Here is a 13,305-nt window from a genome sequence, read left to right as displayed (position 1 = left end):
GAGACTTTGCCTTGTTATACGGAACACAGGGAATTAATGGCTCTTAATTAGTTAAATTTAAATGAGATGCATGTCTAATTATAAATACATTTATCTAATTAAATGCAAACTGCTTAATTACCATTGTTTTTAAATGGGTGACCCAGCAGCATGAAACACCATGTTTCCTTAATATCAAGCCCCCTTCCCTTTGCCACTTAATGATACTACATTTTTTCAGGACTATTGTTCCACGGGCACCTGGGTAGCTCATATGGTTAAGTAACTGCCTCTGGCTCAGGTCATAATCCTGGAGTCCCACGATCGAGTTCCGCTTCGGGCTCGCTGCTCAGCAGGGAGTCTGCTTCTCCCTCTGACCCTTTCCCCTCTCATGCTCTCTCTTACACTCTCTCAAATAAATGAGTAAAATCTTTGGGAAAAAAAAAAAGAGACTGTTGTTCCATAACAAGAACAACAATGCTCTATCCTCCTCAGAATGTATAACCCAGAGTGAGGCACGCTCTGAATTCTTTTCTGAGCTCAGTACTTACTGGTTGTGTTAAATCCATTTTTAACATCCATAAATTCTTTAATTCAGTTAACATGTACCTATTATCCCCTATCTCTGAGACAAATTTTCTCTTTCTTATATCCAGGATACAAGGGTAAGACATCTTTATTATCTATAATGTGAGGACAATAGTAATAGGTTTAGAATGAGAATCTGATTAATTAACACATGTAAAAAGCACTAAAAACCATGTTTGGCTCACAGTGTCAGCTTTCATTATTGTTATTACAACATGCTATTTTTTACTAGAGTGTGCCTCCCTTGTCTGTACTTCTGAAAATGTCATTTAAACATTTTCTTAAGTATGCTTTCCTTGAAAATACCCTCCATCCCCTAACTCTGTCTCCTGGTGCCCCTCTATGTCAATATTCTCACCAGCAGCATAAATAACAAAAGTACTCTGTGTAGAACTAATTTCCACAGCAAACATATCATCCCATTTTACAGATGAAGGAACTGAGGCAGAGAGAGGTTAAGTCACTTGCCCATGGAAACTGGATTTGATTTATGCAGTCTGGCTCTGACTTCCTTGTTCTTAACCTTCACACTATATTGTCTCTCTCTTGCATCCTTCTACACATTTCTATCAAAGGAGTAATCAGGATGTTGTGAGATTGTCTTAATACAAATCTGCCACCTCCATTAGGCTACGAGCTTCCCAGCGCCAAGCCATGTGTTAACTCCATATCCGTGGCATCTAGCATAAGATCTGGACCACAGTGAGTAGCAAGTATAACTTTGTCACTCTCGTATGTTTGATGAGCGAGAGGTCCCAGGGTAGACCTGTTCTGCACATGAACCCAGAGAGGCCACTTTGATGTCACAAGTCCCAAATTCTAAAACGAAATATGCCCAAGAATTAGGTTCCTATACCATGCTTAAGAATGAAGCTGTAAGGAAATAACCACCACTAACTCATTGAGAGGAAGCTGTGTAGAGAAAGATAAGGTTACTAACTTAAGCTAAACTTATAAAGGCAGTAAAATTTAGTGCGCTACTTTCTTTTTTCTCCTATTTTTTTTTTCCTATCAAGTCCATCCTTGAGAGCAGTGGTTCTCAGCCAAGCAGTGTCTTGCTGCCCAAGAACAATGTCTGGAGAAACTTTTGATGGTCGTAACTCTGAAGGGGATTATTCACTGGACGCTAGTGAACAGTGCTAAACATCCTACAATGCACAAGACAGACCCCCTCACATCCCCCTTCCCCCAACCCCGCCCCAAAAGAATTATCTGGTCCAAACATCAACGAGGCCAAGCTTAAGAAACCCTGGTCCAGGGTGAGCTGCCGCTGTAGTCTGGGAGAACAGTTTGCCTATACTGTGCTTCAGCAGAGCACAACAAAGCTGCCAGCAGTGGGAAGGAGAGGAACAGACAGACTTAAACAACTAGAATCTGTGGGCCAATCTCCTATTTTCTGTCCACCCAATGACATCTCCTGCATTGCCAGGATGGAGAGCCAATATTCACAAAAGAAACTGGAGCATTTTCTCCATTCCCTCCCATCAAGTCTCTGAATAGACAAATTAGGTACTAACCCAGCTGTGCCCAGAGAGGGTTATATGGATGTGTCTTGGCCAGCGTGTTCACGGACTGAGAGGTGCGTTTCTCTGAGAAGGCTTTAATGGGAGGGTGATCAACAGGCATGACGGTCGGTACCCAGGCCAGGTGGTAGGTTAACACTGCAGTCAGTAAGGCAGCAAAAAACCTTGGAGAAATGGAAGAAAATACCACCACATGAGCCCATGCAGGAAGAAGCATGTCACGTGCAGTACATACACTGACCACGGAAGCTGCACCCGAGGCTCCAGAGTTGACACTTACTGGTTTTTGTTGATCTGTTCTATCAGAAGTGTGAATTCCTTGAGAAAGCGCTGGCAGAGCTGGGTTTTTTCCAAAGTGCTGGACATCATGGTAAGCCATACAGGTTCAGCTATCCTTGGAACAGAATACAAGTTCCAGATCGTTCCTCTACAGAAGAGAAAAGGGATACACAAAACTGTCACAGCTATCATTTTGGGTGATCATAATCTCTTCATAAAGAAATAAAGAAGAAAACAATAATGTGAATTTATGCAGCCTTTAAGGGATTCAAGCAGTATATAAGTCAGGGATCAGCCAACCGTGATCCACAAACCAAATCTGACCACCACCTTTCTTGTAAACAACATTTTATTGGGACGCAGCCAATATTTAAATATTTAAATATCCTCTGTCACTGCTTTTGCATAAGGGCAAAGTTGAGTAGCTATGACAGAGGCACTTTACAGAAAAGGTATACTAACACATGATATATAATATTCATTTTTAAAGCAATTTATTTTCACAATATCTATTATAGAACTTTACGACCATTTTAAAAAAAATATTTTATTTATTTGTTTGTCACAGAGAGAGAGAGAGAGAAAGAGTGCACATAAGGAGGGGGAGCAGCAGGCCGAGGGAGAAGCCGATTTCCCACTGAGCAGGGAGCCCGAGGCGGGACTCGATCCCAGGACCCTGGGATCATGACTTAAGCCGAAGGCAGACACTTAACTGACTGAGCCACCCACGAGTCCTGACAGCTATTCTTACAGTAAAGAAATAAAGGAAGAAAGAGAGTATATACTAAATCAAAAATGTGGCTAAAGGCAACTCAACACTCCCAATCTGGTGCTCTAGTTCTCTAAACCAAAGCACTCTATTCATTTCAAATGGAAAAATTATGTAAGTGGCTCTTCTTCACTATAATATATGCCGAGTTTTTATAAGCACTAACAGAATCAAATTCTTAGAACTATAAGCTATTACCAAAACGGACTAATATGGCTCTATCACTTTACGGATTCAGAAACAGGCCTAGAGAAATTAAGTTACTTGCATAAAAGCTTGAACAACAAGGTCAGGAGGACTTCAGGTCTCCCAACACCTGGTGCCAAGGGCTCTACTGCGAGGTCATGATGCACAAGTGTTTTTCCAAAGAACACCCTAACTTAGCTTAGGATCTCCACTGGAGAATACATTCATTTCAAATGAAAAGAGCTGAGACATATTCTGATTTGGTTTTCTAGCTATGTGCCTAAAAGAACTGAGACACAACAGAATTCCACCTTGGCCAAAAAACATTTGCTGAGTTAGGTAGCAAGGACAAGTTACAGTCACATGGAATAGGAATGTCTTTACTAAAACTAAGGGCTCCAACTGATAACACTTTTCTTTGTCACCATTTCTGGGAGGTAGATCACTGAAGTAAGAATAAGGCTGGTCTATGAACAAGTGAGGTTCTCTGGCCCTGTACTTTCAGATTCCTGACCTCTGAAAAATTAATACTTTCATTAAACTAGCACAACTTCATCCTATTTCTCAACTATATGACTTAGGTCTTGACAATCACCAGATAATGACTTATGTGTTATTTGAGTACTTTATACATATAACCCAGGGTTCAAAAACTATTGGGAACTTTGCTCCAAGAAGCATTATAGAATTCACCTTAAGCATCAAAAAAGTGTTCTAAAATTCTAAGAACTACAAAAAATATTTTTATCCTTCAGCTACAGAATAACAGTTTGGCTCATTAGCTCATGACCCATTTGGAGTGTGATTCCACTCCCCATCGAGAAACTGGCTCAAAGAAATGGTGTGAGAATCCCAGCTCAATACAGTGAAGGAGAACCCCACCCCCTATACTACACCCTCCTATCCAGATATAAGGAGCAAGGGCTATAGAAAACCAGTCTCCAGAGGACAAAGATCATGAATGAGAAACTGAAAATGAAGACACACAATTGTGGTTCGGACCAGGACACTGAGGAGAGGACACTGGGTAGAAACACATATCGTCCTGGCCTACATCCCTGACATAGACACTCTCTCCAGCTACGCTGTGGATAAGCAGCCCTGAACCCATGTTTCCACATCTGCAACATGGGGCTAGTTAATCGTGCTTACTCCTAGGGCTTTTGTGAGGAGGACATGAAATAATGAACAGACTTGTAAGAGACCCCTAAATATTAGTTTTCTCTATTCATCCTGTTAAAAACAATCAAGGACTGGATGACAGGCAGCAGTGTGGATTACACAGTGGGGAGTGACCCAAACTTTTTGCTCCAGTTGGTCTGGATTTCCATCTTGAGGGAAGGAGCTACCAAAGTGAGTACTAACTGCCAGTCCAACAATTCTTCCAAGTAATGGTCTCTGGGTATCCCCAGATCCATGGCTGCCATGGCTACGGCCACTTACAAGCTACCTTCGGGGATTTGCCAGACGCTGCCAACACACCTGAATTCTCCCAGAGCTTCCATCAGACGGCTGACGTAGAACTGGACACGCAGACTTGATTCTGCTATCTTTCTGCAGGAGATCATGGCCTACATGGAACAGAAAACAAACCAAATTGCTGAGAACAGATTCCTTTATAACTGTCCACTACTGGGCTTTTATTAATAAAATAATATTATAATCAAGACATTCACTGTGGTAATGACTTCAGGCATCACGAAGAAGTGATCTCCTTTCCTAAAATACTATAGTATCTGATATCTGATATCAACGTGCCTAAGAGTCTATTACTGTTGCAGACAATTTAACTTCTCTAAAAAAGTGATCGGATACATAAGCCATGAGATGTTAACCACCTTAAAGCGCCATGATCATGTCTCTATTTGACACTAGAACTACATTCTTATTACCTTTTCAATGGCACTCTTCAACCTATTCATGTGAGATTCAAACAAGGGAAAATGAGAAAAAAAGAAGTCCTGGAAATTCCTTTGTGCCTCTTCTTTCTCACACAGAGAAAAAATGATGCTTATGGCAATTTTCTTCCTCCGAACTATGGCTGGATTAGAACTGCAGGTTTCTTCAGCTAGGCTGAATGTCTCATCTGTTGACCTGAAGGAAAAATAAGTTTGAAAAGTTGCCATGCCTCCAAGAATCGCATTGAGGATAAACTGTAATGCCAGGGGATGACATTCAGAAAGTGAACCCAGAACACCCAGAGTCTTAACCAAGAGTTTGTCTGCTGCCAATTCATTCTCTTCTCTAATTCTCTGTCATGATAAATGAAAGCATCAACTTACCACATGGTATTTTCTAACACGAAAAGAAGTTTAAATAAAACCTAAAAGTAACTTCGAATGTCCTCCTGTTAGGCTCTTAGTCTTTTTTCCTTGGATTATTTCACATCGGACTGGTGGTATTTAGAGAGCAAGGAGACACATTGGGTCACTCAAAACACAGGCCCTTTGTTTTGGTTGAGAGATACCAATAGATAGGAACATTAGAAGGGAAATAATCCTGTGGTTTTCTATTTAACCAGCGCATCATGTTTGGAAATTTACTCGTGGTTGAGGCTTACTTTCCCAAGGCTATTAAAACCATTAGATGAAGTAAGTCTGGTAAATGCTCAGATTAAGCCATGCAATTGATTAAGCTCTCTGGGAAATCCCCCAAGCAGAAAGACATATCTCTCGGCTGGGTAGTCAACGTCTCAAAAAAACTTAAGATTCTTTTGAGAGACTCTGCTTCTATGATAAGAGAATCATGAAACCAGTAAATTATGGGTATGTTCTCAATCTGTCTTAAGGGGTAAGACTCAGAAATACGGTCTAACCCTGTCTCTTACTGAACTATTCTGAAAAACCAGCACTGACTACCACATAGCTAATAACAACAGTGAAAATAATTTTTTTTTTTTTTTTTTGTACAAAGATACCAAAAGCAAAGTCCATAATACATCGCACATGAAAGCACTTTGCCTGGCACACAGGAGGTATACAATTAACTTTCTCTTTCTCACGGACTTTCACCATTTAGTCTCAGATCTCCACTGAGTATGGGAGGGTACTGCTTCCTCTGTTTTCTTTACCACAAATTACCACAAAACAATTATTTATGCTTGGCAGGACTCAAGGCCTCCAGACTCCTGATCTTAAACTTATTTGCTGCTCTACCACTCACAGTCTGTAACGTTACTGTGATTTTCACATATCCATAGCTTTGAAAACACGCATACATCAGATGTTTTATGGTCAGGAAATCCATTTTACTTTTGAAGGAAAGGAGAGAGACATCTTGTTCTAAGCTCGGAAAGGACATGCTATTGTTTTATTCTCAATTTTAAGCAAGATCCCTGAGATGGAGATGTGGTTGATAAATCAGTAACAGGCTCTCACTAACAGACACGCCATGGGCAGGACATGATCTCCAGGTGCTGTTGTAAATGCTGTGCACTCTAGTAAACCATCAACTGTTTTTTCCGAAAAATTCCTAGATCTTAATCATCTGCTCATCAGAAAAAAAATCTTGAGCCTCTCTTAGAATTTTACTTAATTTCGTACAGTGAAATTTCATATGGTGAATACTCGTCTTTCCCAAAGTACCTGAAGTATAACTTTGTTTATCGCACCGGTTTATTTCTATTTTATATAGGAAGTTCTGAGCTTATATATGGCCAACATTTTCTTGCAACACCTTTTTTTTTTTTGGTCTGGCATCTATTTTTCTTTTTCAAAAGTAAAATGACTGTTTCAGTCCATTCATCTTCAGCCAATGGGGTCCTTAATAATGAAATTGTCATAAACACTTAACCCTATGCAAGTTTATGCACCATCTCTCATAAACAATAGCTGACTCTATCTTAATGTAGCAGAGAGTGCCACCTACTGCATTTCTGAAAAACTCCCATAGCTACAACAACGTGGATAGCTCTTCTTACTTCGCTGTATCTCTCTGTCTACCGAATTCCAAAGCAACTGAGCTTCATTCTACAGTCTCACAAACCAGAATACATCAGTTCACACAGTACTATGATTATATTTTTAAAATTATTCCACAATGAAAGAATGTTTCAGAATGTTAAAACACTTGAGTATGCAACCCAATATGTCATCTCTTCACCCTCAAGTCACCATGTAAGGTACATAGGCCTTTCTGCAAATGTGGGAACTGAGGCAGAGTGAGTCATTAACTTGCCTCAGGAATAGAAAACTTCTCAGTAACAAGGTTGGAGCTAGAACCCAGGGTTTCTGTCTTCTAAGCTAGGCTTGTTTCCGGATGTTGGAAACGAGCAGGGACCGTGCCCTGTGTTTGATCTGTCTTCTGGTCTTCATGCCATCAGGTGCACCCTGCCAGCTGGAGCACTCGGAAGAAATAGCTGGGAGTGATCACGTCAGCTAGCAGGACTTCAAGTCAAGGAAAGACCCCTGCTACACACTTGAGCTTTCTCCTTACAAAAAAAATCAAATAGCATTTTGCTGACACTTACGGATAAGCATTTACGTGCATTACTTTTACCTCAAGATCATAAGCAAAGCAAAAACTGTGATTATTTATCTCAAGAATTTATAATTGATATCAGGCTTAATCTAATTGTTTTTGTCAGCTTTGAACTTCATCTGAATCTATGTATTATATTGGAACATAGGAAATTGCCATTTTTGTAGGTCAGAGAATAAACCTGCAGCAACTTTATATGGTTGGTTCAATATAATAATTCGAATCAAAAGCTCCTCTGAGTACTTTATACCTTGGTCCTTTAGGGTTTCTGTCGCCTCACTAAGGGATGAAATCTCTGCAATTTCTCTTCTATTATAGGCAATACCTCCCCACCAGCTGGTAAATGCCCAAACTGACTCCACATCCAGTAGCCAAAATTTACCACCCAGCACAGCAGGGGGCCTGGAGACAGGAGTATGCAGTGTGGGACTAACTGCTCAGGACTGTGAAATCTTCCTTTTTACCTCTAACTCTCTTAGGAAGTTTCTGATTACTGTGGATTTTCTCTCAAAGCCAGAGGCAATCATATTTCTGGTACCTGCTATTCTTTGTCTCACATCAAAAATTTTCCTACCTGCATACCTGCCAAAAGTAAGAGATCAACTGCAACATCTTTAAATGAAGGCATCTTCACAGGCGTAGTGATCAATTCAAACTACCAGCTGGACTTACATTCTCTGTGTGCCAGCTTCATGGGCATGAGACCCCACTCACACAGAACCCTGTTCCCAGATGGGCCCCAGGCTTGATTTAATGCTTTGCAGTTTCCATCTCGGATTCTTAGTAATTTTATCTTTCAGCCTGTATTCTGGAAGTGAAATCTGATGGGACAATGAAGCCTGTGAGTGAGCAGTGAAGACACCAGGCTGCAGAGTACACAGTGGGCTCAGGCCTAAGGGCATGCAACTCAGACGCTGAGCAACTGGCTGAGCAGTTAGGCACACACCCACGTGTCTGAGAAGCCCAGGGTGCCAGGAGGCCCCAAGGTAGCAAGGCCGGGACTGGAGCCCAGACTAGTCGCTGGGACAGCAGCAGCAGAAAGAGCAGTGACCACAGCCACAGGAGAGAGGAAGGGCTTAGGTAGTGGCGTGACCCACGGTGTGAGGCTAGCTTACCTATCCATCACTGGAATCTGTCCCTATAGAGTATGCATAAATATTTAACTCTCTGACCCAAGCTCCAAAGATAGTAAATTATCACAAAGAGCCTACAGTGGACATTGCAATAAAACATATCCAGGAATAACCAGAACTCTTCAGTTTATCATCTCCAGTTTTGAAAACTATTGCGACATTGCAAAGTAAATATCTACAGGCATAGAAACAAATTAAATGTAATGATTGTTGTACTGGACAGAAAAAAAACCCCGACTATTTTCATATGAAGCTTTGGAGAAACTATTAATAAGGAAGACCACTCTAAAATTAATTTTCCTTGTAACTGAAGATGCAGTGATAGAATGCAAACACAGGCATTCTGAATTATATACAACTCGTGAAGACACTTTCAGGTGCTTGCAAGACCTCTATGAGTTACTCAAAATGTCAGAGGAGAAATTAAAATAAGTTTGTATAAATTTACATTTAAAATTAAATTCAGCCTTATACAAAAAGGATTTGTGTGAAGAATTAAATCTTTTTAGAAAAACTGTTCCACAAGAATCATCAGATTTAGATGTATTGAAATTTATATTTTGAAAGTTTATCAGAAACTTAATCCAGTGTTTTCATAATCCATAAAGTTCCAGTAAAGGTTACATCAGCAGAAAGATCTCTCTCACAAAATTGTCAAAAAATTACTTGCCATCTTGCATTTGCTAAGAGTGATTAATGCTGCTTTCAATTATATCAATTGAAAGCAAAGTTGCTAAAAACTATAAATTTTGATAACCTAACAAATGAAGATAGAAAAGAAAGCCAGAAAAGTCTTATGATGAATCAAGATAAAGTATTATTATATTATATAAAATTATGATACCAAAATACTATTTCTTGCAATTTACAAGTTTATGTTTTATTCATATTTCATTATTCTATTACATTTTGTACGTAAAGTATTTTAAAAGGAAAAGCTTTACATTTTAGTACCTTTAATAGCACTCTTCCTCACTTTAGCACTCTTCCCCACTTTTTGAACGAAGGGGTTCAGCATTTTCATTTTTGAGCCAAAGATATTTATTTTAGGTGTAAGTTTTGTAGAGATTCTTTAGTTTCCAAAGCCACATATCAATTCAAATTAGAGTTCTGAAGAATTTTCAGAGGAGTGGATTGAAGAATGCTATTCAGCTTTGGATTTAAACCTGAAGGGATGGGGCACCCGGGTGGCTCAGTCGATTAAGCGTCTGCTTTGGCTCAGGTCATGATCCCAGAGTCCTGGGATCAAGCCCCACATTGGGCTCCCCGCTTAGCAGGGAATCTGCTTCTCCCTCTCCCTCTGCCTGCTGCTCTGCCTACTTGGGCCTCGTTCCCTCTGTCAAATAAATAAATAAATAATATTTAAAAACAAAAAACTTGAAGGGATAGAAAAACATTTTTAGTAAAGAAATGTCTAAAGGGAAGGCTTCTATGACTCATCATTCTCTTTAATCACAGAAGCTGCTGTAAGGGCAGTGAGGATGGTGGGATGCCCTCTCCTGACAACTGCAGTGATGGCAATGATAATGATGGCAATAATAATTGTAAATAAGTCTTACTGACCAATATTTTCTTTACTTACCTTATCCTAGCTTGGCTTGACTTGCTGTATCTCATTTAACTTCCCCAACAACACTGTGAGGCTGGTACTAGTACAATGATCGTAATGCTGATGAGGAAGCAACGCTTTGAACACAGATTGATTCACTGTCGGTACACCTAGTGAGTGGCAGAAGTAGGACCTGTTCTCACACCAAATTCCAAGCTCCTGAGTATTCTACTCAAAGCCCACCAACCACAAAGCAGTTCCTCAATGAGTGAAGCAGCTCTGTTTTTCTCTCTTGGTGGAGCTTGCTAGGATTGTAAGAACAACAGAAGAAAGGCAAGCAGCCTGACACTTGCTATACGCACGCCCTGACCCTCGCCTCTCAGCTTGTCCTTTAAGCACCATCTCTCCTAAAAAGGGAATCTCCAATTCCCCACCTAACAACGCAAGTATTCTCTCCCTCCACTGAGTCCCAAAGCACTTGATGACCCCCCCACCCCGGCTCGCGGCAATTATAGTTTAACATCTTATTGCTATTATTTATGTGTGTATGGTCTACCCCACTAGTCAATAACCTCTATTAACGATCCCCAGATGCAGGTGTATATCTGAATCATCTTTACACCCTTACAGACCCCCCATACATGGTGATTACCAGCCAACACACTAAATTGAACAACTGACATGCGAATCTTTATGGGTACAACCTATGTTAATTCTCTTTTTAGGTTCTGGATTATAGGGAGAAGGAGGTGGAAGCTACTGATGTAATATCATAATAAGCCAAACTGTGTATTTTGTAAAACAACCAACCTTTAGATCTAAAATCCAACTGCAATGAAGGCAGAATATACCTTGATGCTGTCTTTATAATCAGATTCATGACCATTTTGTTTAAGAATTCAAGTTTTATGAGAAGAGTATGTATGTTACAATCCTTGCGTTCATATGTTTTCAAAGACCACACTGGTGTCAGAGTAAGCTGAGGAAGAGATTTATTTCAACCCTCTAACTCACGAGAGCTACATCTGGAAGGGAGCCAATTCAAAGAGAGAGGAAACTCCTTTTTTTTTTTTTTTTTAAAGATTTTATTTATTTATTTGACAGACAGAGATCATAAGTAGGCAGAGAGGCAGGCAGAGAGAGGAGGAAGCAGGTTCCCTGACGAGTAGAGAGCCCGATGCGGGGCTCGATCCCAGGACCCTGAGATCATGACCTGAGCGGAAGGCAGAGACTTTAACCCACTGAGCCATCCAGGCACGCCGAGGAAACTCCTTGTAAATTAACACCAAATCTAGCTCGTACATGGCACAATGACCCAGATGGTTCCCAGCGTCTTCCAAACCAGACTGGTTTTCAGCTTTTATATTTATTGATTTATAAAACGTCTAATTTACCCATTTTCAGCCTAAGCAGAAGCTAATCCAGCAGTCTGGGGTTTTCCCCCACTGAAAACAGGGGAGTCCTGCCAGTTTGTTTAAGCAGTCTACAACCAGCACCTTTCTGAGCAAGAACAAACTTGTAACTCACCTCCTTGGAATGATGCCATTTTCCAAACTTGTTGTCTGACTTCGAAGCCAGCGGCGCTGGTAACTGCTGGAAGAGGACGTAGAGGAGCTTGGAGATGGAAAAGGTGTAATCAAAAGGCTGCTTAGTGAGGCTGTGAGGAAGAAAAGTAGAAAGTTGAAAGTTGAGGTAAATGAATCCTCATGTAGCCACACAAAAACATGCCTGCCAAGTGACCTAAATTTTCCGATTCTACCAGCCATATCCAGCAGGGGGAGACTACAATTCCTCTCTTACTAAGACTTTTGGACTGCAAAGAAAACATCCTTTAAAAAGGAAAATAAATGTAAAAAAGAGGGATTACAGACATATCAAATGCATCAATTATCAGGCCCTACATTACAAAGGCAGCATAATTATTCCTCACTTAACCAGAATGCAGATTTCTGATAAAAATGGTCCACATAGCATAAATGTTTATATTGTTACCTGATGACCAATGTCATAACACAGTGTTTATTTAGACTATTTTCTCCTCTTAACTACTTCTTCACTCCTATTTTGAAGTGAAATCTAGGCAAGTAAGTAGTTCCTCTGCAGAGTATCCTCCCTCCTATCCCCTATCTCTAAATACACAATACTGACCTTCCTTCCCTCCAGCAACCAGCTTCCCCACTAACCCATCACTACTCCCTTGGCTGTGAAAAAGCATCCTCTAGCCTTAAATATATTTTCTGCTTGGATTACTTATTTGCCTCAGGGCCTCTCTCTCCTTCTCTCTGCTATATAGTATTAGATGCCTATGCTTGGGCTCTCAGTGTGAGCTGACCTGCCAACCCAGACTTCTCTAACAGGCAGGGAGGGATTGGTCCCTTTCATGGTAGGCAAAAGGATTCTTACAAATCAGAGCTGCTTGATTGATGTCTACTAGTTTGGAAGAATAAAAGAAGGAGACAGACTTTTTTCCTTTTACTTTCCTCAGGCTAAGGAATTAGACATTGAAATGTCACTCAGTCCAGTGGAAAAGGAAATGGGGTCCAACTGAGTGCTGGTCAACGTTTTCAGAAGCAAACCACAGGACAAAGGAAATTGATTTGAGCACACATAGTATACTATGCTTATGGATATCACTTGATAAGGCATTTCCCCATATGGAGTGTTACATTTTAATTTACACTTTTATAGGCAGATGTAAATAACCTGACTCCTGACCTGATTTCGTAAATATGACAAGAGATACTTGGCTGTTAACTCAATTCTCAGTAAGCAAATGCTGGAGTGTGTACAACGTGCCAGGTGTTGTGCCAGGCCACTGGG

The 13,305-nt window shown here is 40.5% G+C and overlaps 1 protein-coding gene across 5 annotated transcripts in view; it reads right to left on the bottom strand.

The window, feature by feature from the left end:
* FNIP2 (folliculin interacting protein 2) overlaps positions 1-13,305 on the bottom strand; it is a 133,128-nt gene that overhangs the window by 31,371 nt on the left and 88,452 nt on the right. For all 5 annotated transcript variants that reach the window (XM_045995668.1, XM_045995683.1, XM_045995694.1 and 2 more), the window contains 5 exons: positions 12,013-12,142; positions 5,217-5,418; positions 4,807-4,895; positions 2,371-2,517; positions 2,085-2,254 (listed from right to left, as the gene is read on the bottom strand). In XM_045995668.1, coding sequence (XP_045851624.1) covers positions 2,085-2,254; positions 2,371-2,517; positions 4,807-4,895; positions 5,217-5,418; positions 12,013-12,142 — 738 coding nt within the window. The remainder of the gene's footprint in view (positions 1-2,084; positions 2,255-2,370; positions 2,518-4,806; positions 4,896-5,216; positions 5,419-12,012; positions 12,143-13,305) is intronic.

The sequence above is a fragment of the Meles meles genome, chromosome 2 (genome assembly GCF_922984935.1).
Source record: "Meles meles chromosome 2, mMelMel3.1 paternal haplotype, whole genome shotgun sequence".
Lineage (NCBI taxonomy): Eukaryota > Metazoa > Chordata > Mammalia > Carnivora > Mustelidae > Meles > Meles meles.
Note: the sequence above shows the minus strand (reverse complement) of the source record. Positions and strands in the feature narration are given on the sequence as shown.